At 51.9% G+C, this 24,465-nt stretch overlaps 1 protein-coding gene across 1 annotated transcript in view; it reads right to left on the bottom strand.

Annotated features, from left to right (window-relative positions):
- Window positions 1-226: 226 nt before the first annotated feature.
- The window catches only part of EPHA10 (EPH receptor A10), a gene marked incomplete at both ends in the record, with an annotated part of 39,945 nt that continues 15,706 nt past the window's right edge, over window positions 227-24,465 (bottom strand). Inside the window, 12 exons of the mRNA XM_082833295.1 lie at window positions 227-341; window positions 492-647; window positions 1,285-1,478; window positions 1,694-1,843; window positions 2,106-2,309; window positions 2,546-2,607; window positions 3,071-3,256; window positions 4,509-4,634; window positions 4,787-4,848; window positions 8,344-8,452; window positions 12,381-12,552; window positions 14,930-15,063. Of these exons, the coding sequence (XP_082689421.1) occupies window positions 227-341; window positions 492-647; window positions 1,285-1,478; window positions 1,694-1,843; window positions 2,106-2,309; window positions 2,546-2,607; window positions 3,071-3,256; window positions 4,509-4,634; window positions 4,787-4,848; window positions 8,344-8,452; window positions 12,381-12,552; window positions 14,930-15,063 (1,670 nt within the window). The remainder of the gene's footprint in view (window positions 342-491; window positions 648-1,284; window positions 1,479-1,693; window positions 1,844-2,105; window positions 2,310-2,545; window positions 2,608-3,070; window positions 3,257-4,508; window positions 4,635-4,786; window positions 4,849-8,343; window positions 8,453-12,380; window positions 12,553-14,929; window positions 15,064-24,465) is intronic.

Raw genomic sequence — 24,465 nt, 5'->3', positions numbered from 1 at the left:
CAGGGATCCTCCCCAGGTTTTGAACCTTTTTTCCAGGGGGACTGAGTCAGCCAAGGTGCTCAGACTGGGGGAAATGGGGGGAGAAGGCAGGGAAATGGAGGAAACTGGGGCTCCACACAAGCTCTGGGAGCTCACTTCCGCACGGATGGAGTGCAGCTGGCGGGGGTCCTGGGCAAGGCTGGGGGCTGGAGCCCCATGGGGTCCTGGCCTGGAAAAGTGGGGCCGCTCACACCTGCACCCCCTGGCCCTGCAGCTGGAGCACCCGGGCCCGCAGGGCACTGATCCCGCTGAGGAGGTCCTCCCGGTGTTCCACCGATGAGATGCCCAGGCTCACCAGGTCCCTGCGAAGAAGAAGGGCGGGTCAGACCCAGCTGGCTCTTCCCCACCTTCTGCTGTCCCTCCCGTCCCCTGCCCAGCCAGGGAACCGGAATCAGGACCGGCTGGGCCTCCCATGCCGGCAGGGGCAGGGCCCCCGGGCCCTTTAGACTCACTGGGCAGTCATGGTGGCCACAGCCTCCAGGCTCCCATAGCCGGCGGCAGCGAAGCTGTCCTTGTAGCGGCCCAGGTCCAGGGCCTCCAGCCACGCGCCCACGGAGCCAAAGGAGGGGAAGGTGGAGAAGGCACGGTCCGCCAGGGGCGTGGGAGGCCTGGGGAGCAGAGGAGCAGTGGTCAGTCGACAGCAGGGACCTGGGGCCCAGACCCGGTCACTCTCCTGAGGATAGGCCGTCTGAGAACGGCCAGGAGGAGGGGAAGATGGCCGAGCCTCCGACAGGCCTGGCTCACACAGGGTTCTAGGTAACCTCAGAGCAGGTGCGGGTTCAGATGCTCTGGCTGGCAGAGAGTGAGCTGCATAGGAGCCAGGTAAAGGGAGTATCTGTGACAGTCTTGGGTAGGGTGTCCCTAGGAGAACTTGGGAAGTGACTGGTATTGGGGACAACTAACACTAATTTCACTTATTTATTGGAACTACAGATATGTTAGGACTATTACCACATTTATGTATGTGGTCACTGTACCTGGGATACGTGGGGCAAAACCCAGGACAAGCAGAAGTGACTAAGATGAAAAGTTATACGTGCCTAAGGCAGGTGGGAGTATTAGATCTATCTGGGGTACCTGAGTGAGTAGTCGTACCTGGACTGGTGGGGGAGGACAGGTGGGGCAGCTGTACTTGTACATGGTGGCGGGGGGGGGGCATTCGTGGGCAGGTGAGAGTTCTGCTACACCTGGTATGGTTGGAGATACCTGGGACTGTACCTGGGACACGCGAGGTGACAGCTGTACCTGGCACAGGTAGTGTCGGCACACGTCGGGGGCTCTGGATCCTGCACCATCTTGCTCAGGAGGCCATGGATCTGGCAGAACCTGGGCCGCTCACCCGGGTCCTTCTGCCAGCAGTCAAGCATCAGTCGGTGCAGGGGGGAGGGGCAGTGCCTGGGGGGCGGCAGCCGGAAGCCATCCTCCACGGCTTTGATCACCTAGGCCATGGGGGTGGCGGGCAGACAGGAGGTTTTAGGTCCCCCAATACACACACTCACCCCATCCCAAGGAAGGCTCAAGTGGTGACCAGGCAGGACTGGAAGCAAGTAGACACTGAAGAGGGGCCCGGGGCTAACAGGTCAAGGGTTAATGGGCAGAGGTCAGGGAGCAACAAGATGGAAGGCAAGGAGCAGAAGCCACGGGCGCCACTCACGTCTTGGCCAGACATGTCCCAGTAGGGCCGCTCCCCGGAGGCCATCACCTCCCACATGACGACACCGAAGCTCCAAACATCACTGGCGGAGCTGAAGTGGCCAAACTGAAGCGTCTCGGGGGCGGCCCACAGTGCCGGGCTCCGGCCGCTCTGCGGGCGGGCAGGCAGGTCAGGGGCAGGAGGGGACCGGGTCACACAGCCAGGGCTCCCCTCCCGCAGAGCCACAGATCCAGCCCCCCCGCCGTCCCCCCGGCTGCTCATCTAGGGGAGGCCCACAGGCTGACCGCAGGCGAGGCCCACACTGGCAATGGACAACTGGATGGAGGGGTAGGAGTGACCCTGACACAGCCAGGAAGGGGGATGTGGGGAGACGGGGACTCCAGGGCGGCTTGCCGAGGGAAGGGCTCCTCACCATGGTGGTGTAGACAGCCTCTGCTCGGTCCCGAGGTCCCCGCCCAAAGCCGGAGATCTTGCAGATGAGGTCGCTGCTGACCAGCACCCGGCGGGCCGCCAGGCCCCGGTGGACGTAGCCCATTTCCGACAGATACTTCATGGCCGACGCCAGGCCGGGCAGCATCCCCATCAGCTGCACAGCCACCAGCTGGCCCTCGTGCCGCTGTGAGAGGAGGAGAGCGAGGCCAGGCTGCACTCTTGCTTCCCCTGTTGCTGGGTGACCCCGGGGAAGTCAACTGGCCCTCTCTGGGCTTCAGTTTGCCATGTGACCTGCCAGGTCAGCCTGGCCAGTGGTCATCTTTATAGGGAATGAGGCCAACCCCAAGTCCCACCAAAGGGAAAAGTGAGGGACCAAGAATATCATGGTCATCAGTACCCCGCAGGGCCCAGGCCACTCACCCTGAGGAAGCCGTCCAGGGCCCCATGGCTCATGTACTCAGTAACGATCATCAAGGTGCTCCCTGTACCCACGGAGGGGAACACACGCTAAGGTGCCTGCTGCCCTCTGTGAACACATGTGCTCCCCCACCTGGGCCCCAGACCCCTCCAAGAAGGCCAGAACCAAGGCCAAGCTCCCTGAGTCTTGCCACCCTCCTGCCCAGCCCAGGACCCTCTGTGCTGAACAACAAAAGAGGTGTCGTCTGAGGGGAACAAAGGCCAAGGTGAGGATCTGCACCAAGTTAGCTGAGGGCGATCACTCTGAAGGTCCAAGTGAGCCAACCCCACCGAGTGGCACCACACGCCCAAAGATCACGCAGGGTCCGAGAGGCCACCCAGAGTCAGTGAAGGAGGGCTGAGCCCTTCTCTCCATGGTGGGCAGCGTCAGGGCTCCCTCTCGTGACTGAGCAGAGGGCCTGGGGGCACGGCACACCTCCACCTCCCACCCCATCATCTCCTCCCACACCGGTGGAGCATGGGCCCTACCTCGGGTGACGACGCCCTCCAGCCGCACCACATGGCTGTGGTCGAACTGGCCCAAGGTGAGGGCCTCGGCCAGGAAGCTGAGCCTCTGCAAGTCGGAGCAGCCCTCCCTCAGCGTGTGCACGGCCACAGGGAGCTCCTGGCGGCCCGGAAGCTGCAGGCAGCCGAAGCACAGCTCCCCAAACCGCCCTGGGGGGAAAAGGCACCTCAGACACGCCCCGGAGGCCGCTCCCTCGGCCAACCTGGGCAGGGTGAGCCGAGGAGAAAGCCGCTTCTGGATCATGGGACTCGGGTCTCCTGATTTCAAATCCTGGTAAACTGAGTACCAGCCGTGTGACATGGGCTTCTGCTCTTTACCTCTTTTGGCCCCAGTTTTCTCCTCTGTGAAATGGGGAGTCCTCCCTGCCTGCTTCGGCGGGAAATTCCAAAGCCTCAAAGAGAGGACGCTGCACATGCCAGCACGCCAGAGGCGCAGGGTGACCCAGGAAGGGTAACGATGACACCTATTCTGCCACGCCGCCCCTTTCTGGTCTCTACCCAGCGAGTCTGCTGACAGTGCCAGGGAAGAGTGTCAGGCTCCTGGTGAAAGCACTCCCTTAGTGCAGGGGCTGAGGGTTTGCAGACAGGAAAAAAGGAAGCGAGGGGACTGACCGTTAGAGAGCACGCACCCACTGTGAACCCGGCCCTGGGCTGAGTGCTGGAAAGCCCCCACATCAGCTCTGTCTGAGGCAAATATCATGCCCATTTAACAGATGAGAAACTGAGGCTCAAAGAGGAAAAGGGACGTACCCCTGGTCACACAGCTGGTCAGTGGTAGAGCCAGGACTAGAACTCAGGTATGCCTGGTCCCCAAGCTTGCAAAGGCCCCTCCCCATCGTCCCTTGAAGGCCTGGGACCAAACTTCTGCCAGTGGCAGTCTGCAGAGCCAGCTCTGAAAGGGCCTGAATGGAGAGAATTCTGACCTTGGGGACAGGCAAAGGGTAGGAAGGCAGGGCCACAGACTCCTCTGCCACCTCCTTCCCTGGATCCTGGTGGACGGAGGTCCAGCTTGATGTGGAGGGAGCGCTTCCTGCACAGGGTGGGGACTGGGTAGAGGCGGGGCCTCCAGAAATGGGGGCGGGACTTGGGGTGGAGGCGGGCTTACAGGATAGAGACGGGTGGGGTGAAGGAGGGGCTTCTAGAGGGAGGGGCGGAGGCGGGGCTTACAGGATAGAGGCGGGGTAGGGTGGAGGACAGGCTTCTAGAGAGGGCAGGGGTGCGGAGGCTCAGGGTGAGGACTGGGTAGAGGCGGGGCCTCCAGAAATGGGGGCGGGACTTGAGGGTGGAGGCAGGCTTACAGGATAGAGACGGGGTGGGATGGAGGAGGGGCTTCTAGAGACGGCTGGGAGGGGGCAGAGGCGGGGCTTCCCAACGGACAAGGCTTCCGGGGTGCCTAGCTTGCCTGTTCCAAGGCTCCTCTCCAGCGTGACGCTTTTCGCATCCAGCTCCTTGGCAAACAGATGAACAGCCAGCAGCGGGTCCCCACAGCTCTGGGGATCCACGAATGTGCGGCGAGTTGGGACTTTGACTAGGAACGCAGGGAAAGAGAGGGGGGTGGGATAAGGGGCCTCCACGACTGGAGGAGTGGGGGTTATGCAATGGCAGCAAGGAAGAGGATTGAGGGGTAAGGTAGGGGGGTGCCCGCCCCGCCCCGCCCCGCGTCAGGCCCAGACAACTCACAGTGGAAATACAGCTCCTCCTCATCATGGGCATCCCGACCTCCTTTGCCATAGCTGCAGGTCCTGGGGTAGGGGGTTGGGGGTCGGGGGGTCCGTAGTCATTCTTTGAGCCAGGCTGTCCCAGCCCTTCCCATCTCACCAGCACCCAGGGCGGCACCTCTCTGTTCCTCCAAAAGGATAAGGTCTGTGCCCCAGGGGAGGGGCCTTCTTGTCCTGCTGGTCTGAAAGCTTCTCCCCACATCACACACACAATCCTAGCCCCAGACCTAACCCCTCACCCGCCTCCGCATTCCTAGTTATTTTCACTTTGAGACACAGTGTATTCTTGCAACTCCAGAGGCACCCAAATCCATGCCCTGACTTCAGGCCCAAGCTGCTCCCCTGCCTACAGCTGAACAAAACAGGCAGACCTTGTGTCTAGTCAAGAAAACAAACACTGAGAAGGAACCACAAGCCCACTCACAGGTCCAAGCAAAGAAGGGTGGTGCGCCGTGGGGAGCACCTAACAGATGGAACTGACGTGGCCGGGGCCGTCAAGGATGGCTTCCTGAGACAGAGGCAGCCACGGACCAAAGGACTGCATCATGATCAACAAAGCCACAGGCTGGCATCTGGGGCCCCCTGAGGCAGGGCCTTGCAGGCCCAGATAAAGACTTTGGTCTTATTCTGGGGCAGAGGAGAGGCCCCAGAACCCCCTGGGGGGTTTTGAGCCAAGGTTCAATTTGCATTTTAGGAAGATCACCCCAGCTGCTGCTGTGTCCCCGCAGGAGATGGCCGTGGCTCGGGCTATGTGGTGACCATGGACTCGGAGAAAAGTAAGAGGACTCAAGTCACATTTAGGTGACAGGGCCACAGGGCTTGGAGATAGCTGGAAGGCAGAAAGGGAGAGGGGGAAGGTTGGAACAACTCGGGTTCCAGCTTGCCCAGCAGGGTGTGGGGTGTACCAGTTCCTGAGATCGGGAGTTCTCATTTAGACATTTGAGTTTGCAGGGCCTCTGGTAAAAGCAGGGACAATCAATGAGCAGGGAGTTTGCTATGTGTGTGTCTGGAGTTTGGCAGAGGTGTGCTCTGGAGATACAAGTTCTGGAGCTGGGGGTATTGCCCAGGGAGAGGAGGGAGCCTGAGAAGTGGGACAGGGAACAAGTCTGAGGACCCCCACCATTTAAAAATTGGGTAGAGGAGAAGGATGCCATGGAGGAGATCATGAAAGAACCACCAGAGAAACTGGAGGGAAACAGAAGGGAAATCGGGGGCGGGGGTGGGGGGAGGTGGCGGGCGATATCACAGGAAGCAAGGAAAGAAAAAGTGGAGCAGAGGACCGAGGTCACGTGAAGGCTCTAGGAGGAGGGGTTAGGGGAGACTGGAGAGAGATGACCACGTTTCGATACCAGTGGGAAAGAGGAGGCTGTCCTGTAGTCTGGAGTGGTCATGATGGCGGTCGCCAGCATGGGCTCTGGAATCTGACGACCGGCTCCCTAGGTGGTCCACTCTCTGTCTGTGGGACCAGGTGGCTGGGATTTCTCTTTAATAAAATCAGGATAAAGACATCCGTGCCTGATCACACTGGTGCCAAGAGCTTACTAAGCACTAAATAAATGTTAGCTATCGTGGGGAAGAAGTGGACATTATCAATAGTAATGGGTTCCTGAGATGGTAGGAAGTATGGTCACAGGTAGAAGATCCTGGCCGGGAGAATGGCACCTCCTCTAGAGCAAAAGGAGGGGGAGGATGGATGCAGAGATAGGCAGGTGTGTAGACTTGGGGGCGAGAAGTTGAGGGGTTAAAGTTGCTGTTAAAGGGCAGGTGCAGCAGACATGGCTGAGGGAGCGAGCTGCAAGGACGGGGAGTCTGCAGGGCAAAAGCAGAACTGGTGTCAGTGTTCGGGGTGATGGCCAGGTCCACGTCAGGAGATGGGAGAGGGCAGCTGAGATGGAACAGGAGAGAAGGTCCGCGGAAACAAGGGAGTCAAAGAACCCAGAGGCCGAGGGGTGGGGCAGGTCCTCCAATGGCTACTGAAGTCATCCAGCACGGGAACAGGACTTCCATGAATGAGGGGAACACCTGGGAGAGGTAACGAGGGATGAAGGGGGCAAGGCTGAGTGGCTGGAGGAGTGGTGGCAGAGAAAATGAGAAGCTCCCACTGGGTGACGCAAGATGGACTGGGGAGGGAAAGCGGAGGTAAGGAGCCCACCGCACAGAGCGGATACCGCAGAGACTGCGAGAGGAAGAGACGGCTGAGGGAGGTGTTACCGTCTGCAAAGCTGGGACACACGTGCTGGAGATGAGTGCCTCTCTGCACATCTGCGCTAGACCAGGCAGATTCTCGTTTTGGTGCCATCTGATTCTGAGCAGGTTTTGAAATCCACCCCTGGCTTACTCTGCCTGCTCTGGTGCATCTGTCTCCGAGGAGCGGCTGGGCAGCTGCCCCTGTTCTGTAGGGTCTGCCTGAAGAGGCCCTCCTTGCTCACCTCTCTCCCCTTTCCTCCTTCTGCCTCCCAGAGACCCTGAGCTCACAGCCAGGACAAGATGCTCTCAGCTCCTGTCCATTCCTGCTTTTCCAACAGGTCTCATATAAGGACCTTTAAGCTCTGTGAGGAAGGAGATTCCACTCCTGTCCTGCCTTCCTGACTCACCTGGCCCGGGCAGAGCTGGCTCCCAGACTCACTCCTCCTCAGTCACTTTCAGCACCTTATTCAGGACCAAGCAAACAGTCCCCTCCGAGCCAAGTGAAAGCTCACGGTCCCTCCAGCCCGCAGGCGGTTCCAGGATGCTGATGTGTGGCTCCCGGGCCAGCCCATTCTTCTCCTGTGCTCCCCCCACTCCAGCCTGTCACATGCAGACTTTCCAGCCCCTCCAGTCTGCTGACCTCAGCCCCAGCCTGGAACCCACCCGGGTGCCTCTGCACGTGGCAGACTGTGGCCCTGGGGAGAAGGGCGATATATATGCCATGAGATTTCTGCTGCATGCCAAAGGGCCGGACCCAAGCTCCACATCTGTGCCCCTCCTCCCATCCCCTTCCTCTGCCCACTCTGCCAGCTTCTTCTGCTGGGGGTTGGGGGTTTCTGGTTTATGAGTTCCCCTCCCTGTTGTCCCTGCACGCAGGCGCGGGCGCGCGCGCACACACACACACAATTTCTGCCTTTCTTCCTTTTTTGCCTGTGTTGAAGGGCCTCCAGATCCCTTTCGGGCAGGGGCTGGGGGCCTCTGAGTGCCTCAGGAGGACCCTAATCACACCGGGGCAGCTGGAGCTTGATTCCATCCTCAGCGATGCCTTCTGACATTTAATGAGTTAAGGAGCTAAATCCCTTCATCCCAGAGCGGCTGAGCTAGCTGCCGTGCTGGCTGCCACGCTGCCGACTGCAGGAGCAGGGGGTCAGGGCGGTGGGAGGAGGGCCAGGACCACACCAGCCACGCCTGTATCTACACAGCGGTGTGCTCGCCCGTGCACATCCGCACAGGTGCAAATGCAGATACAGACATGAGTGCCTGTGAGCACATGTGAATGTGCGCAGGGACATGGCCCACCAGGCATCATCCAGGCTGGGACCAGCCACCTACCTCCTCCAAATGGCCAGCACGCTCATCACAGAGCCCAGGACGAGGAGGGCCGAGATGGTCACAATGGTGACGACGACTGCGGGGCTCTGGTCCTTGGACCCCGAGGCAGCTGGGAGGGAAACCACGAGGTTGAGAGAGGCAGAGGACCAGGCTCCCGGGGAAGCTCCAGGACAGACTCCTGTCCTCACCCCACAGCAGGATTCCCACAGCACCTCCGCACTCGGCCCGGCCTCCCGGCGGCAAGGGACCAAGGCAGCCCCACCAGCCACAGTGGCACGTGGAGCTTCCTCCTTTCCCAGGGCAAGGCACATCCACTGCAGCCCAGCTCTGAGAGAGAGGAGCAGGCATCCAGACAGGCAGGCCCAGGCCTCCCTTTTTGCCTTTCTGATGCACAATGAAGGTAGCTCTGCAGGGGGATGGCCTCTCATCCAAGCTCCCCAGCCCCCATCCAGAACTGTCACCAGCAATAATGATGAGTTAACATTAAATGCACACTTGCTCCATTCAAGGCTAAGTGATCCAAGCCAGTAAGGTATTACTGTTTCCATTTTATAGCTGAGGAAACTGACACTGAGAAAAGTTGTGTAATTTGCCCAAGGTCACACAGCTAACAAACAGTGAACCTAAGATTCGAACCTGATTCCTAAAGCCTCTGCTTTGAACTATTTGCCCAGGGGAAGAGCCAGGCTCTCAGCCCCATCCATCCATCCATCCAACATGTGTGCCAGGCTGGCACTAGTTCTGGGGAGATAGCAATGGATGAGCCAAAATCCCAGCTCTGGAGGGGTGTACCGACCAGTGCGGGAGACAGAGATGAAAAATCTTAACTGTAGAATGAAAAAGAACAGAGACATGAATGAGCAGAGCTGAGCAGAGGCATGATAATTTCTTCCTAAAGCCAGCGAGGAAGGTTTGTAGAAAAGGCGTCATCCGCACTGGACCTGGAAGATTGAAAGGGTTGTTGATGATGCTTAGATGCACCTGCTGGGTCTGGAAAACGGCAAGTCATCCTATGTGGCTGGAAAACAGACTGCCTGGAGGCAGAGATGCAGATGCAAGATATGAAGGTATGAAGCTGGAGGGCAGGAGGGTGAAGGGAGCTGGGGGAGGAGACAGAACCGGAAGGTCCTTGAATGCTAGGCCAGTATGAGCCAGGATATCCCGAGGGTAACAGGGAGCTCAAGCGATAGACAGAGTTCCTGCCCACAGGGAGAGGAGTGAGGGGATCTGCTGGCTCAGGAGCGGGGAGAGAGGGGAGGTGTTTGAGAGACGTGACAAGAACGGGGAAAATGCTACGCAGCCCTGAAGACTAAACTGAGATTAGAAGAATACAACTCTGCAGGCAGCCTTGGCGAGGGACAGAGGAGGACAGCCAAGCCTGGGGACTAGCAGGGCAGGTGCAGCACGATGTCCGGGGAATGAGGGCCGGCAGAGATGGGGCATGTTTCTGCCAGGAGAATCTGTGCTCACTGGGGAGAGATGACTGTGGGGACAGGAGGGGCTGAGGGCCTGGGAGATGAGGTCAGATCCCAAGAGCTGCTATTAGGATGTCACAGAGCAAGTGAGGAAGAGGGATAGGAGAGGAAGGAAGAGTTAGAGGCCAACAAGGTCAGGGTCAAAGAGCAGATTTCAGAGCCCACATTTTCAGAGATGAGAAACTGGGTCCAGGGTCCAGCTGGTGGCAGCAGGCAGTGGAGTTGCCAAGGACTGTTTGAAATGAAGTATCCATGTGGACGCGGAAACTGAGGATGGAGCTAAAAGTGGTTGTGGTCCGCAGCCTCTGAGATGGCCCTCCTGGGTTCGCCACCTCCTGGTGTTCCCTCCCCTTGAGTGTGGGCGGAAAATAGTCACTTGCTTCTCATGAACAGAATACAACAAAAGTGATGGGATGTCACCTCCATGATTAGGTTACAAGAGACTGGCTTCTGTCTCGGGTGCCTTCTTGCGCTCTCTCTCTCTCTCTCTCTCTCTCAGTCTCTGGAAGAATCTAGTTGCTGGGTTATAAATAGCCCTTGGAGAAGCCCAGGAGGCATATGCCTGCCTCCCACAGACAGCCAGCAAGAGCCCAAGCAGGGGGACAGACACCCGCTCCCCACTCCGCCCCAGGTAAGCCTGGAGATGACCGCAGCCCCAGAGGACACCTTGATTGTAGCCTTTGAGAGACCTGAGACAGGTGGCGCCCAGCTAAGCCTTGCCCATATTCCTGACCCAAGGAAACCATGAGATAATAAACATCTGTTGTTTTTGGCCGCTGAGTTTTGGGGGTAATTTGCTACACAGCAACGGGTAACTAATACAGCGGTGAAGCACGGTCCTTCCTCGTGATCCTGATTTGGGGTCACAGCTCACTGGAAAAAGTACTCTGCAGATTGGGGAACCACTCCCCACAGCCAGGGCCACAGCAAAGGAGGCTGCCCGGAAGCTGAGCAGCGTATCTACCAACTAAGAAGCACCAAATTAAGGGAAGGCATCAGCCCTCTTCAGCTACCGGCTCCCAGCTCCCGCCCTCTGCCACACCCACTCCAGCCACACCCACTCCAGCCACACCCACTCCAGCCCAACCCGCGAGCCTTTGTTCTGATGGCTCCCTCTACCCAAAACGCCTTCCCTGCCCACCTCCACACACTCAGACGTTCCCCAGCCTTCAAGACACAGCCCTAATCTCTTGCCAGCACCTGGCCGAGGTCTGGCAGAGACACAGGCGTTCGAGCAAGAAGTGCTGTTTTCCTTTCCCAGAACTCAAACTCCCTCCACATTTTATCTCCACCTCCCTTTGGGCTCAGAACTCTTCCTATCTTGGATTAGACTCATGTAGCAGGTTGGAAAGAATTATTATCTAGACAGCTGGTGCCAGGATGCCTCTTAGGGGGAACTGCCTTTGTCCGGGAAAATACTTTCGTGAGCTGCTCGGGCAGATAGAGGTGAGATCCTGAGGGCTGGGTTAGCAGCAGGAGAACAACAAAAGAGAGCGCTAAATGCTCTGCACGCATCAGGAGGGGGGACTGGGGGTGGGTGGGGAGAAGAGGAACCAGGGGAGGGAAGCCAAGGGAAGAGGGGGTAGCGCCATACCATGCCGAGGAGCTGGAGCTGCGTTAGGACTGGGAATATCTGATGTTCAGCTTCTGTTTTGATAAGAGCGTTATTGAGAAATTATTCTCATACCGTACAATTCACCCATTGAAAGCGTACAATTCTCCTGGTGTTTTTCTGTTTGTTTTGGGCCGCACTACGCAGCTCATGAGGTCTTAGTTCCCTGACCAGAGATTGAACCCAGGCCCTGGCAATGAACGTGCCGAATCCTAACCACTTCTCCCAGTGTTTTGTTTTGTTTGCCGCTGCAGGTGCAACTCCCTTCGTGTGCCCCAACCCTCAGGGAAGGTTGGATGCTAGGATGGTAGATGTCAGGGCCTGGCAGTCCAGAGGGTGAGCTGGGCCTCCCCCCTCTGCTTCACACTGTAAGGCCTAGTGGGAAGAGGGACGGGGGCCCACGTTTGAGTCTGTATCATGGAAGCGACAAAGCAGCAGGATGGGAACAAGAATTTAGCAGTCAATGGCAAGGAGTGACCAGGAGACAAAAATTTCTCCCAAGAAAAGAGAAGAATCTTGGAGAGGGCACAGGATGTTTCCACGAGACGTGGGAGGTTCTGGGAGGCAGGGAGACACCAGCTGAGACCTGGGTTATAGTTGTTCATGGGCCCCTCCCCTGTGAGTTCCTCCAGGACAGGTACCCAATGTAAGCCACTAGTTGTTGGATTCCAAATTCATGCTTTTTTTTTTTTTTTTTGGCCACACTGAGCAGCACGTGGGATCTGAGTTCTCCCACCAGTTCCACCGTGCCCGCTGCAGTAGAACCGCAAAGTCTTAACCACTGAACCGCCAGGGAAGTCCAACCGAATTCATCCATTAATTAGGTTGTGACTGAACCGTTCTGCAGGTTCCCTTAATTGCACAGATAACGCCCCCCCCCCCGCCCCGCCCCAATTTGCCTCCCTGCTCCAGCCCCGCTGGGTTTTCTCTTCACTTGACACATCACTTACCCTCCCCCGGGGTCTGCACTTCAATGCTGGGGTTGAAGCTCTGGGTCTCCCAGGAGGGCCCCGGGGAAGCCGCCCGGATCTGAAAGACGTAGCGGGTAGCCGGCTTGAGGTTGGTGACGGTGACCGCAGGCTCCCCTGTCCTCACCGTGGAGTAAGTCTGCTCACTCTGACCCTGGGGAGGGACCGAGAAGTGAGGCCCAGACCCAGGGCTGGCCTGGGAGAATGTCGGGGGGAAGAAGTAGGGAGGAACCTGGGCTGGTGGAATAACTCCACTTGTCTTGGGGAGATCCCACAGCTTTCTTCCATAGGATCACTAGCCCCTTTCTCCACCACGAGCTCCCACCCCTACTCGGTGGTACTTGTAGCTGAGAACAGCCCCACCTCCAAGTAAGAGAAACTTTAGAGAAGATGCCGGCCTTCAAAGGGATGCTAGAATGAAGGGCATCAGGGCCTGGCCGTCCAGAGGGTGAGCTGCACCTGACCCCTCAGAGGAAAGAAGAAGACAAGGGCCTGACACCTGCTCGGCCCTTGTCGGATCACACAGCTTTTCCTTCCCCTTGGCATCAGACTTTCACAATGTCCTGCAAGGCATGGATTCACAGATAAGGAATCGGGCTTAGAGGGGTAGACAGGCTCTCCCACGGCCCCCAGCAACGGTCCACTCACTGCCCGCTGCTGGGCTAGACCCTATAGGAGCCAACTTCCTACAGTCCTCACAGCAGCATTCCTATCTCCTTTAACAGGTGAGGCTCACATCAAAGAAGGTTTGGGGTGACACCGTCTCGATTCCTTCAGGTCCCGTGCTCTGTGCTCTACCTCGTCCTGCCCCCAACACATCTGATAATGGTACCTGCTGGACATGCCACCATTATTTTGTCTCTGCCCACACCCCCTTATTAGAGCCCCTGCCACACTCACAGCCCCCAGAGGTGCACCTCCCCTATACCTGTGGCCCCAGCTCTAGGGCCATGGTATTCAGGAATCAGGGAAGACTCTGACCCAAGCTGGGCCAATCAGAATCTCCCTTCCGGGCATTTGAACAAACCACCGAAAGACAGTGCAATGACTGCATGACCTATGAGACGGGACAGGCTCGGGGTGGGGAGGGGGAAAGGGGCAAGGCTGCCAGCCTCGCAGCTGCCAGGTGCTAGGAGCAAGGCCCCTGCAGAGGAGGTGGAGCTGGTGCACAGAGAGAAGTCGGCGTGAGGAGCTCGTGACACCAGCCACACTTCTGGTCATCGGGCCCCGTGAGACGTTCCTGAAGGCTTTCAAACACAGCCCCTTTGCTACTGGCTCCTCTTCTCAAGGGTTTTTGTTCCCAGCAACTTCAAACTCCCTAAGGGCCTGGAAGCATCCACCCAGCTCAGTGCTGGGACTGTATCTATGCTGTGATCCCCAAGTGTCAGTTCAATGAGCCCTTTCTAAGCAACTGCTGCGTGCCTCGCTCCTTCCCAGTGACCTTCACTGCGGTCTCCTAGACATCAGGGATCCCCAGAGCTCTGCCCTGACTTCTCTTCTCATTCACGCCCCGCTCCCTTGGCCATCCCTTCTGCTCCCTTGGCTTCAGCTACTATCTTTATGCTGAAAGCCCCCAACTCTCTTTCTCTCGCTGTCTTTCTCTCTCTCTCAACTCACAGCTCTCCAGACTTCTCGTATTCAAAAACTTTGACTGATTCAGCAAAGAACTCCCTGGAGTCACTGAGGAGGGAGTGAAGTCCTGACACATGTAGTGCTGAGTTGAAAGCGAGGTTTCGCAATTGGCACCAAGGTGAGAAACAGTTTAACGGCAGATTACATGTCAAATTCAAACAGTTTGAATTTAAATTCATAAGTTTATTAACTTATGCGGAAAAGAGACAGCGGATCTGGATGTAACTCCACTTGTCAAACCATGGTTGAGCTGCAACCACAGATGACAACAGATACAAGAGGTCAGCAAAAATCAGCAAGAAGTATCCTATGAGAACCAATTGGAGTTTACAATAAGAATCGCTGTATATTTTCTATTCTTATTTGTAAATGATGGGTTACACATTCCTCACGTCAGCAAAATTATAATAATATTGCACACGTTCATTGTTCTGCAGAGCTGGCTGCTAAACGTTTACCAACACGGGGGTCCCATGACCTAGTGTGCTCCCACCGTGGTACCTTTCTGTAAAATTTGAAACAATGTATTTCTGCCTTCTTTTTCTTAAAAGGATTGCAAATTGTATGTACATGATTCCACCACACAAAATCTGGATCAGCCCCCAGAGAAGACTTCTTGTCAACTGTACACACTAGGCAGAAGTGGTGAAAACGGACATGATGACCAGTGATGAATGGAGACGTGGGGAAAGAGGGAGAGCAGTGGGGTCCATGGTGAGGAGAGGACAGGAAGAAACCCCGGCTGGGGAGGCCCCTGAGGGGGCCTGTGGAAATGTTTAGAAAGAAAGTAAGAAGGACTTCTGCTGGGAGGTGCTTATGAAGAGAAGGAAGCCAGCGGGTGAGGGGGGCAGATCACAGCCAGGAATGCAGCCCCAGGTCCCTCCCACACCCCGACTCACCTTCTCATAGTATCTGATCTCATACTCCGTGCCGTTGGCCCCAGGGGCTCCAGCGGGGATGGGCTCCCGCCATGACAGGGACACACTCTGGGGCTCCACTCGGTCCCTGCGGATCTCATCCTCCTCCCATGGTGCTGAAAGTAAGTAATGCAAGGTTCTGGACCCAGATCTGACTGTGGGGCAGGGACAGGGGCTGGAAAGTCTGGACAAGAGGGGATTAGGGGCGGGGCTACTGGAGCCACAGAAGCATGACCAGAGGGTCTGTGGGGGACAGGATGCTCCTGAGGCACGGGGCTTGAGGGACAGCGACTTTGTGGGACTAGAGGGAAGGGAGGCCCCTCTCACCCCACAGCTCTCTGCTCCCCTGGCTCCTAGGGGGAAAGCATCAGGTCACGGGCTGCTTGCCCACACCCTATACTCCAGCTTCCCTCATGGTGGCTGGTTCTAATCCCCCAGGCTCTTTCTACACGCTCTGCAGTTTGGAGACATTAGGGAGCACAGAAGGCAGGAAGACAAGCTACTCAACTATTGTAATAGTCTGGGCAAGAGGTAATATACTCAACAAACTAGGGATAGAAGGAAACTACCTCAACATAATAAAGGCCATATATGAAAAGCCTACAGCTAACATCATACTCAATGGTGAAAAACTGAAAGTTTTCCCTTGAAGATCAGGAACAAGACAAGGATGCCCACTCTTGCCACTTCTATTCAACACAGTACTGGGAGCCCTAGATAGATCAATTAGGCAAGAAAAAGAAATAAAAGGCATCCAGATTGGAAAGGAGGAAGTAAAGTGATCTCTCTCCACAGATGATATAATCTTATATGTAGAAAACCCCACAGATTTCACAGAAAACACTGTTAGAACAAATAAACAAATATAGCAAAGTTGCTGGATACAAAATCAAATCGCAAAATCATTTGCATTTCTACACACTAACAATGAACAATATGAAACAGAAATTAAGTAAACAATCCCACTTACCATAGCATCAAAAAAGATAAAATATTTAGGAATAAACTTAACCAGAAAAGCAAAAGACTTGCACACTGAAAACTACAAGACACTGCTGAAAGAAACTGAAGAAGACACAAATAAACAGAAAGACATCCATATTTATTGGGACTTCCCTGGTGGTCCAGTGGTTAAGAATCTTCCTTCCAATGCAGGGGACGTGGGTTCGATCCCTGTTCAGAGAAATAAGATCACAAATGCCGCGGGGCAACTAAACCTGCGCGCCGCAACCACTGAGCCCACATGCCACAACTACAGAGCCCACATGCTCTGGAGCCCACGTGCCACAACTACAGGGTCTGCACGTCACAGCTAGAGAGAAGTCCATGTGCCACAACTAGAGAGAAGCCTGCAGCACACCGCAATGAAAAGCCCGTGTACTGCAACAAAAGTTCCCATGTGCCACAGCTAAGACCCAACACAGCCATAAATAAATAAATAAATAAAATCTGTGTTTTAAAAAAAAAGACATCCATATTTATGGAGTGTAGATTTAATACTGTCAAAATGTCCATACTACCGAAAGTGACCTAAAAAAATTCAGTGCAATTCCTATCAAAATCCCAATAGCATATTTTGCAAAAACAGAAAAAAATTCTAAAATCCACATGGAATCTCAAAGGACCATGAACAGTCAAAATGATCTTGAGAAAGAAAAGCAAACCTGGAAGCCTCACACTTTTTTACTTCAAAATGTTACAAACCTACAGTAAACAAAACAGTATGGTACTTGGCATAAAAACAGAACTATAGACCAATGGAACAGAACAGACAGCCCAAAAGTAAACCCTCACATATATGGTCAAATGCTCCTCTACAAGGATGTCAGGGCCACACAATGGGAAAAGGAAAGTATCTTCAACAAATGATGCTGGAGAATTTGATTTTTGTTTTGTTTTGGTTTTTGGCCACGCTGTACAGCATGTGGATCTTAGTTCCCCAACCAGGGATTGAACCCACGCCCCCTGCATTGGAAGCGCAGAGTCTTAACCACTGGACCACGAGGGAAGTCCCCAGTGCTGGGGAATTTGAATATCCACATGCAAAAGAATGAATTTGGGCCCTTACCTTCACCACATACAAAAATTAACTCAAAATGAATTACAGGCATAAATGTAAGACCTGAAACTATAAAACTCCTAGAAGAAAATATAGAGGAAAAGCTTCATGACATTGGATTTGGCAATGATTTCTTGAATATGACACCAAAACACAGGCAACAAAAGCGAAAATAGACAAATGGCACTACATCAAACTAAAAACATCTGTACAGTAAAGGAAACAATCAACAGAGTGAAAAAGCAACCTATGGAATGGGGGAATATATTTACTAACCACATATCTGATAAAGGGTTAATATCCAGGATATTAAAAGAACTCCTACAACTCAACAATAACAACAAAAACCCACAAATAACCCAATGGGCAGAGGACTTGAATAAACATTTCTCCAAAGAAGATGTGCAAATGGACAATAAGCACATGAAAAGATACTCAATATCACTAATCATCAGGGAAATGGAAGTCAAAACCACAATGAGATATCACCTCATACCTGTTAGGATCAAAAACAAACAAACAAACAACAACAGCAAACAAAACAAAACAAACAGAAAATAACAAGTGTTGACGAGGCTATGGAGAAATTGGAACCCTGTGCACTGTTGCTGGGAATGTAAATTGGTACAGCCACTATGGAAAACAGTATGGAGGTTCCTTAAAAAAATAAAAATAGGATGCAACTAGAGATTATCATACTAAGTGAAGTCAGAAAGAGAAAGACAAATACCATATGATATCACTTAATATGTGGAATCTAAAATATAACACAAATGAACCTATCTATGAAAAATAAACAGAATCAAAGACATAGAGAAGAGACTGGTGGTTGCCAAGGGGGAGGGGGCTGGAGGAGGGGTGGAGTGGGAGGTTGGGTTTAGCAGATGTAAGCTTTTATACATAGAATGGATAAAAAACAAGGTCCTACTGAATAGCACAGAGAACTATATTCAGTATCCTATGATAAACTATAATGGAAAAAATATTAAAAAATGTATATATGCATATAACTGAATCACTTTGTACAGCAGAAATTAACACAACATTGTAAATCAACTATACTTCAATTAAAAAATAGATAAAAAATACAATAAAATAAAATTAGAACTACCATGTGATGTAGCAACCCCTCTTCTGAGTATATAGCCCAAGGAAATGAAATCACAATTTTGAAGAAATTTCTGCACTTTCATGTTCACTGCAGCATTATTCACAATAGCCAAGATATGGAAACAACATAAGTGTCTGTTGACAGATGAACGGATAAAGACAAGAAAATTATATACGTATATATTTAATGATATGTTATTCAGTGATTAAAAAAAAGATATCCTGCCACTAGCAAAACCACAGATGAACCTTGAAGGCATTATACTAAGTGAAATAAGACAAAGAGAGACAAATACTGAATGATCTCACTTATATGTAGAATCTAAAAATGCCGAACGCGGGACTTCCTGGTGGCGCAGTGGTTAAGAATCCGCCTGCCAATGCAGGGGACATGGGTTCGAGCCCTGGTCTGGGAAGATCCCACATGCCATGGAGCAACTAAGCCCGTGAGCCACAACTACTGAGTCTGCGCTCTAGAGCCCGCGAGCCACAACTACTGAAGCCCACGTGCCACAACTACTGAAGCCTGCGCACCTAGAGACCGTGCTCCACAACAAGAGAAGCCACCGCAATCAGAAGCCCGCGTACCACAACGAAGAGTAGCCCCCACTCGCCACAACTAGAGAAAGCCCGTGCGCAGCAAAGAAGACCCAATGCAGCCATAAATAAATATATAATTAAAAAAAAATAAAAATGCCAAACTCATAGAAACAGAGAGTAGATTGGTTTTTGACAAGAGCTAGGGGGTGGGGGAAATGGGGAGATGTTGGTCAAAGGTACGAACTTCCAATTATAAGATGAATTACATCTGGGGATCTAATGTATGGCATGGTGTAGTTGAAAACTGCTAAGAGAGATCTTGAATGTTTTCACCAGACTCATAAAACATACTTATGTGAGGTGATGGATGTGTTAACTAACCTTCCCATGGCAATCATTTCACAATACACACATACACCAAACCATCACATTGTACACCTTAGACTTACATAAAGGTGCAATTCAATTATATCTCAGTAAAGCTGGCGGAAAAAATAATGTGATGTAGACATACAATGGAATACTATTCAGCCTAAAAAATGAAATCCCATCACATGCAACAACATGGATGAACTTTGAGGACATTATGCTGAGTGAAATAAGCCAGTAGCGAAAAGACAGATTCTGCACGACTCCACTTCTATGAAATATCTAAAGTAATCGAACTCTTAGGAAGTAGAATGGTGGTTGCCAGGGTCTGGGGGAAGGCGCAAGCGGAGTTGTTGTTCAAAGGGTACAGAGTTTGCATTTTGCAAGATGAAGACGTTCTAGAGGTCTGTTGTACAATAATTGCATATAGTTAACACGACAGTACTGTACACTTAAAAATGGTTAATTTGGTAAATTATACGTTTTTTACCACAATTAAAAAAAGTATTGATGCCCAGGTCATAAACCCAAAGCAATTAAATCATAATTTCTGTGGGGTGGGACTCAGGCATTAGCATCTTTTTTAAAAGCTTCTCGATGATTCCAGTGTACAGACAGATTTGAGAACCTAGTCTAGATAATGTTGGGGGGGACAGACAGTAGCAAACAAAAAGAAACAAACAAAAGTGTAATCATGCCAGAATAAGGTACCACCAGGTTACTGGGAGGAAAGATCATGACTTCACTTTAAGTGTGTTGAGCAGAGGGGTTCCCAAGAGAAGATGCCAGAAAGGAAGCTGGATAAGGGGTTCCAAGGCTCCCAAAAGGTACCTGGGAGGGTGATAGAGATCCGAGAGCCATCAGGAGGTGATTCGATGAAACAGCCCAGGGCAATGCACAGAGAGAGAGAAGGCAAAGCTTTCAGGAAACAAGCCCAAGAAAAGGCAGGCAAAGGAAGAGGAGCTTAGAAAGGAGAAGCCACAGAGGTAGGAGGAAAAGCCAGGAGCAAAGGAGGCTACAGAAGCCCAGGGAAGAGGACATTTAGGAAGGTTCCTTCCTGACTCTTCCAGTCATTAGCTACTGGGCCACAAGCAAGAGCCTCGGTTTCCTTATATGTAGACTGGAAACAATAGTGACCTCCTTAGGCCTGCTGTGAGAATTTTATGAATTAATGCATCTGGAGAGCTTAGCACAATACCTGACACAGAACAAGCATTCAATACCAAGTTTACCAGCAAGAGGAACCGCTGGTTGGCAGTGTCATACGCTGAGCAGAGACGGGGCAAGATGATTCAAAGTGCCCACTGGCTTTAACAGTGTGGAGGTTCCTGCTGACTTCAGGGGATAGAGGGGAAGTGGACGGCAGGTGGCAACGGGCCGAGGAAGTGGAGAGAAGGGCATAGGAGATCACTCTTAGAAAAGCGTATAAACATGGCTTCCAGTTTTAAATGGTAACCATCTAACAGGCTCCACCTCCAGTCTCCCCCAAATTCTAATTAAGACCCAAAGATACAGAAAGAGTTGAAAACACAGAATGTCACCGTAAACTAATCTTGACAGCTGACTGCCAGAATGGGGGTGATGGGGAGTAGAGTGGCATATTTCCACCTACGCTAAAGCCAGTGGTACTGGACTGAAAAATACAATTGTAGTGCACCTCCCGGCTACGCTACTCACAGAGTGACACTGTCTCCCATCCTGAAAATAACTTGGAAGATACTTCATCCTTCCTCCCACTGCCTGACCCTTAAAGAAAAAAAAAAAAAGCAAGGTCTTTGTCAACTGGACAGTGAATGCACAGCCATCACTCTACCGCATAGTTGCTTTGGAGGAAAAGTGTTCTTCCCTGTCGCCGGAGAGTGTCTCTCAGCCTAGATACACTTGGAGATGGCAGCTCCCAGAAAAGATGTAGGCACAAAGGGAAGAAGAGTGATGAAACATCCTAGGAAGGGGCACAATCCCTTGTAGATACAGATGGAGGGCAGAGACAGGAAAGAGCCAGGAATGTCATTTTTAAAAACTACATTTGTTGAAAGTTATCAGATGGCCAGGATATAGAGGTAGAAGAAGGTTGAATTTCAGCCCCGCAGAGCTATGTTAGATGAAAGCCTGATAAATCCTGACAATGGAGCTAAAAACTGAGCCCAAGCACCTGCTCTCCCACTGTAGATTGGTAATGAGATCAGTCAGCACCAAAGTGGGGCTGAGAGTACAGCAGACACTACTGGAAACCTACCCAACGGCCATGTCCCCCTTCCCCGCTGACTGACCCCAGTTTTTGATTCAGGGTCTACTGTCTGCCCTGAGATGACTCAGGTTAATTCTGATTGTTCTAAAACATCTGTGTGCACTCATTCCCTTTGCCAATAATTGGGTTAGGGTTGGATTCCTAATCCAGTTCTGGCCAACAAAAGGAGAAGTCACCTAAGGGGAGGAGGGATTATGGGAAAGGTTTCTGGCTTTTAAAAAGATACCAACATTTTCTATGTCTACATCTTTATTCCTGCCCTGCAACTGAGGACATGGGGTGGGAGGGCGAAGCTGGGGCAAAGTGAGAGTAGCATTGACATATATACACTACCGAATGTAAAATAGCTGGCTGGTGGGAAGCAGCAGCATAGCACAGGGGGATTGGCTCGGTACTTTGCCATGACCTAGAGGGGTGGGATAGGGAGGATGGGAGGGAGGCTCAAGAGGGAGGGGATATGGGGACATGTGTATGCATATGACTGATTCGCTTTGTTGTGCAACAGAAACTAACGCAGTATTGTGAAGCAATTATACTCCAGTAAAGATCTATTAAGAAAAAAGAAATAAAGGAATAGAGTCACAACTTAAAATAAAAAAAGATACCAACAAGGAAGAAACAGTTCTTTTTCTGCCATGGATGGTAAGGATATGATGATGTCTGGAGCAGCTGCATCCAACTTGCCACCATAAGGGAGCCAGCCTATGTTATAAGGATGGCAGAGCGGAGTGAAAGAAAGAACCTGGGTCCTTGAGGGCACTGTTGAGCTGCTGAATTAACCAAGCTCTAATTCCCCTCTTCTTAGGTAAGCTAATAAGTCATTTCAGTCAAATGCCATTTGCACTGAGACGTATTGTTACTTGCAGCTGAAAGCCTCACAAACTGGTAAAAAGGACAATTCATATATCTTGTTTTGGTTTTTGGGTTTTTTGGCAAACATCAGCTAGTTCCTTGTTCGAGAACAAGTAAACAGAAAACACTAAGAAATTGGGCATATGAAAAAATATTTCTGAATAAGTAAAAAAAAGTATTACTCTAGGGCTTCCCGGGTGGCGCAGTGGCTGAGAGTCTGCCTGCCGATGCGGGGGACACGGGTTCATGCCCCGGTCCGGGAGGATCCCACATGCCGCAGAGCGGCTGGGCCCGTGAGCCATGGCCGCTGAGCCTGCGCGTCCGGACCCTGTGCTGAGGCCGCAACAGTGAGAGGCCCGTGTACTGCAAAAACAAAAACAAAAACAAAAAAAAAAAGAAGAAGAAAAAGTATTACTCTAAAGACTCAGGAGGGGACTTCCCTGGTGGCGCAGTGGTTAAGAATCTGCCTGCCAATGCAGGGGACACAGGTTCGAGCCCTGGTCCGGGAAGATCCCACATGCCACGGAGCAACTAAGCCCGTGCGCCACAACTACTGAGCCTGCACTCTAGAGCCCGCGAGCCACAACTACTGAGCTTGCACGCCGCAACTACTAAAGCCCGCACACCTAGATCCCATGCTCCACAGCAAAGAGAAGCCACCGCAATGAGAAGCCCGCGCACTGCAATGAAGACTAGCCCCCGCTTGCCATACTAGAGAAAGCCCACACACAGCAACGAAGACCCAAAGCAGTCAAAAATAAATAAATAAATTTTTTTAAAAAATGAAGACTCAGGAGGAGCAGATCTTTAAGAGCGATTAATATGACAGTTAGAAGAACAAGTAAGGAGGCTGTTTGGCATCTTGAAGAAGATGAAAGAAAACACAGCCTTCTGAAATAGGAGCAGAAGGCCACGAAGAGAAAACAGATGGAGAAGAAAAAGAAACAGGATGAGATGAGATAAAAGTGGAGAAAGTGAGAAAGGCGTGTAGGGAAACTAAAAATGCATTAGCAAAATCAAAATATTTAAAAGTCATTACAAATATAAGGAATTTAACAAAATTACAAGCAGAATGGGAAAGTTAAACCTCTTAGTCCTTGGAACATCAAGTAGACAATAAGAAGGAAATAGAAGGATTAAATAACATAGTACTTAATATATATGGAGATGGAGGGGGAGAGAGAGAACACTGCAGTATAAAAATAATACGCATTGCTTCAAGGTAGCCATAGAACAGTTAAAATGTTTACCATACCTTAGCCCTCAAAGAAAACCACAATAGTTACTTTAAAAAGTAAACATTGGGGACTTCCCTGGTGGCGCAATGGTTAAGAATCCGCCTGCCAATGCAGGTGACATGGGTTCGAGCCCTGGTCCGGGAAGATCCCACATGCCGCGGAGCAACTAAGCCCGTGCACCACAACTACTAAGCCTGCACTCTAGAGCCCACGAGCCACAACTACTGAGCCTGTGTGCCACAACTACTGAAGCCTGCATGCCTAGAGCCTGTGCTCTGCAACAAGAGAAGCCACTGCAAGGAGAAGGCCACGCACTGCAACAAAGAGTAGCCCCTGCTCGCCACAACTAGAGAAAGCCCGTGCGCAGTAACAAAGACCCAACGCAGCCAAAAATAAATTTAAAAATAATTTAAAAATAAATAAATAAAATAAAATAATTTTAGTCGAAACTACAATACTAGAAGAAAACACAGGTGTAAGTCTTCATGACCTTGATTTAGGCAACGGTTTCTTAGATATGAAACCAAAAACACAAGCAACTAAAGAAAAATAAACTGGACTTGATCAAAATTTAAAACTCTGAGCTTCAAAGGACACTACTAAGAAAGTGAAAGACAGGTGGCTGCCATAGGTGGTGGTGAGAGGTGGGCAAAATGGGTGAAGGTTAATCATTAGAGAAATGCAACTCAAAACTACAATGAGGTATCACCTCACACCAGTCAGAATGGCCATCATCAAAAAATCTACAAACAATAAATGCTGGAGAGGGTGTGGAGAAAAGGGAACCCTCTTGCACTGTTGTTGGGAATGTAAATTGATACAGCCAGTATGGAGAACAGTATGGAGGTTCCTTAAAAAACTAAAAATAGGGCTTCCCTGGTGGCGCAGTGGTTGAGAATCTGCCTGCCAATGCAGGGGACATGGGTTCGAGCCCTGGTCTGGGAAGATCCCACATGCCGTGGAGCAACTAGGCCAGTGAGCCACAACTACTGAGCCTGCGTGTCTGGAGCCTGTGCTCCGCAACAAGAGAGGCCGCGATAGTGAGAGGCCCTCGCACCGCGATGAAGAGTGGCCCCCGCATGCCGCAACTAGAGAAAGCCCT

This window comes from Leucopleurus acutus, assembly GCF_964270905.1.
Source record: "Leucopleurus acutus genome assembly, chromosome: 2".
In the NCBI taxonomy this organism is placed as follows: Eukaryota; Metazoa; Chordata; class Mammalia; order Artiodactyla; family Delphinidae; genus Leucopleurus; species Leucopleurus acutus.
This window is presented reverse-complemented; position numbering and strand designations above follow the sequence as displayed.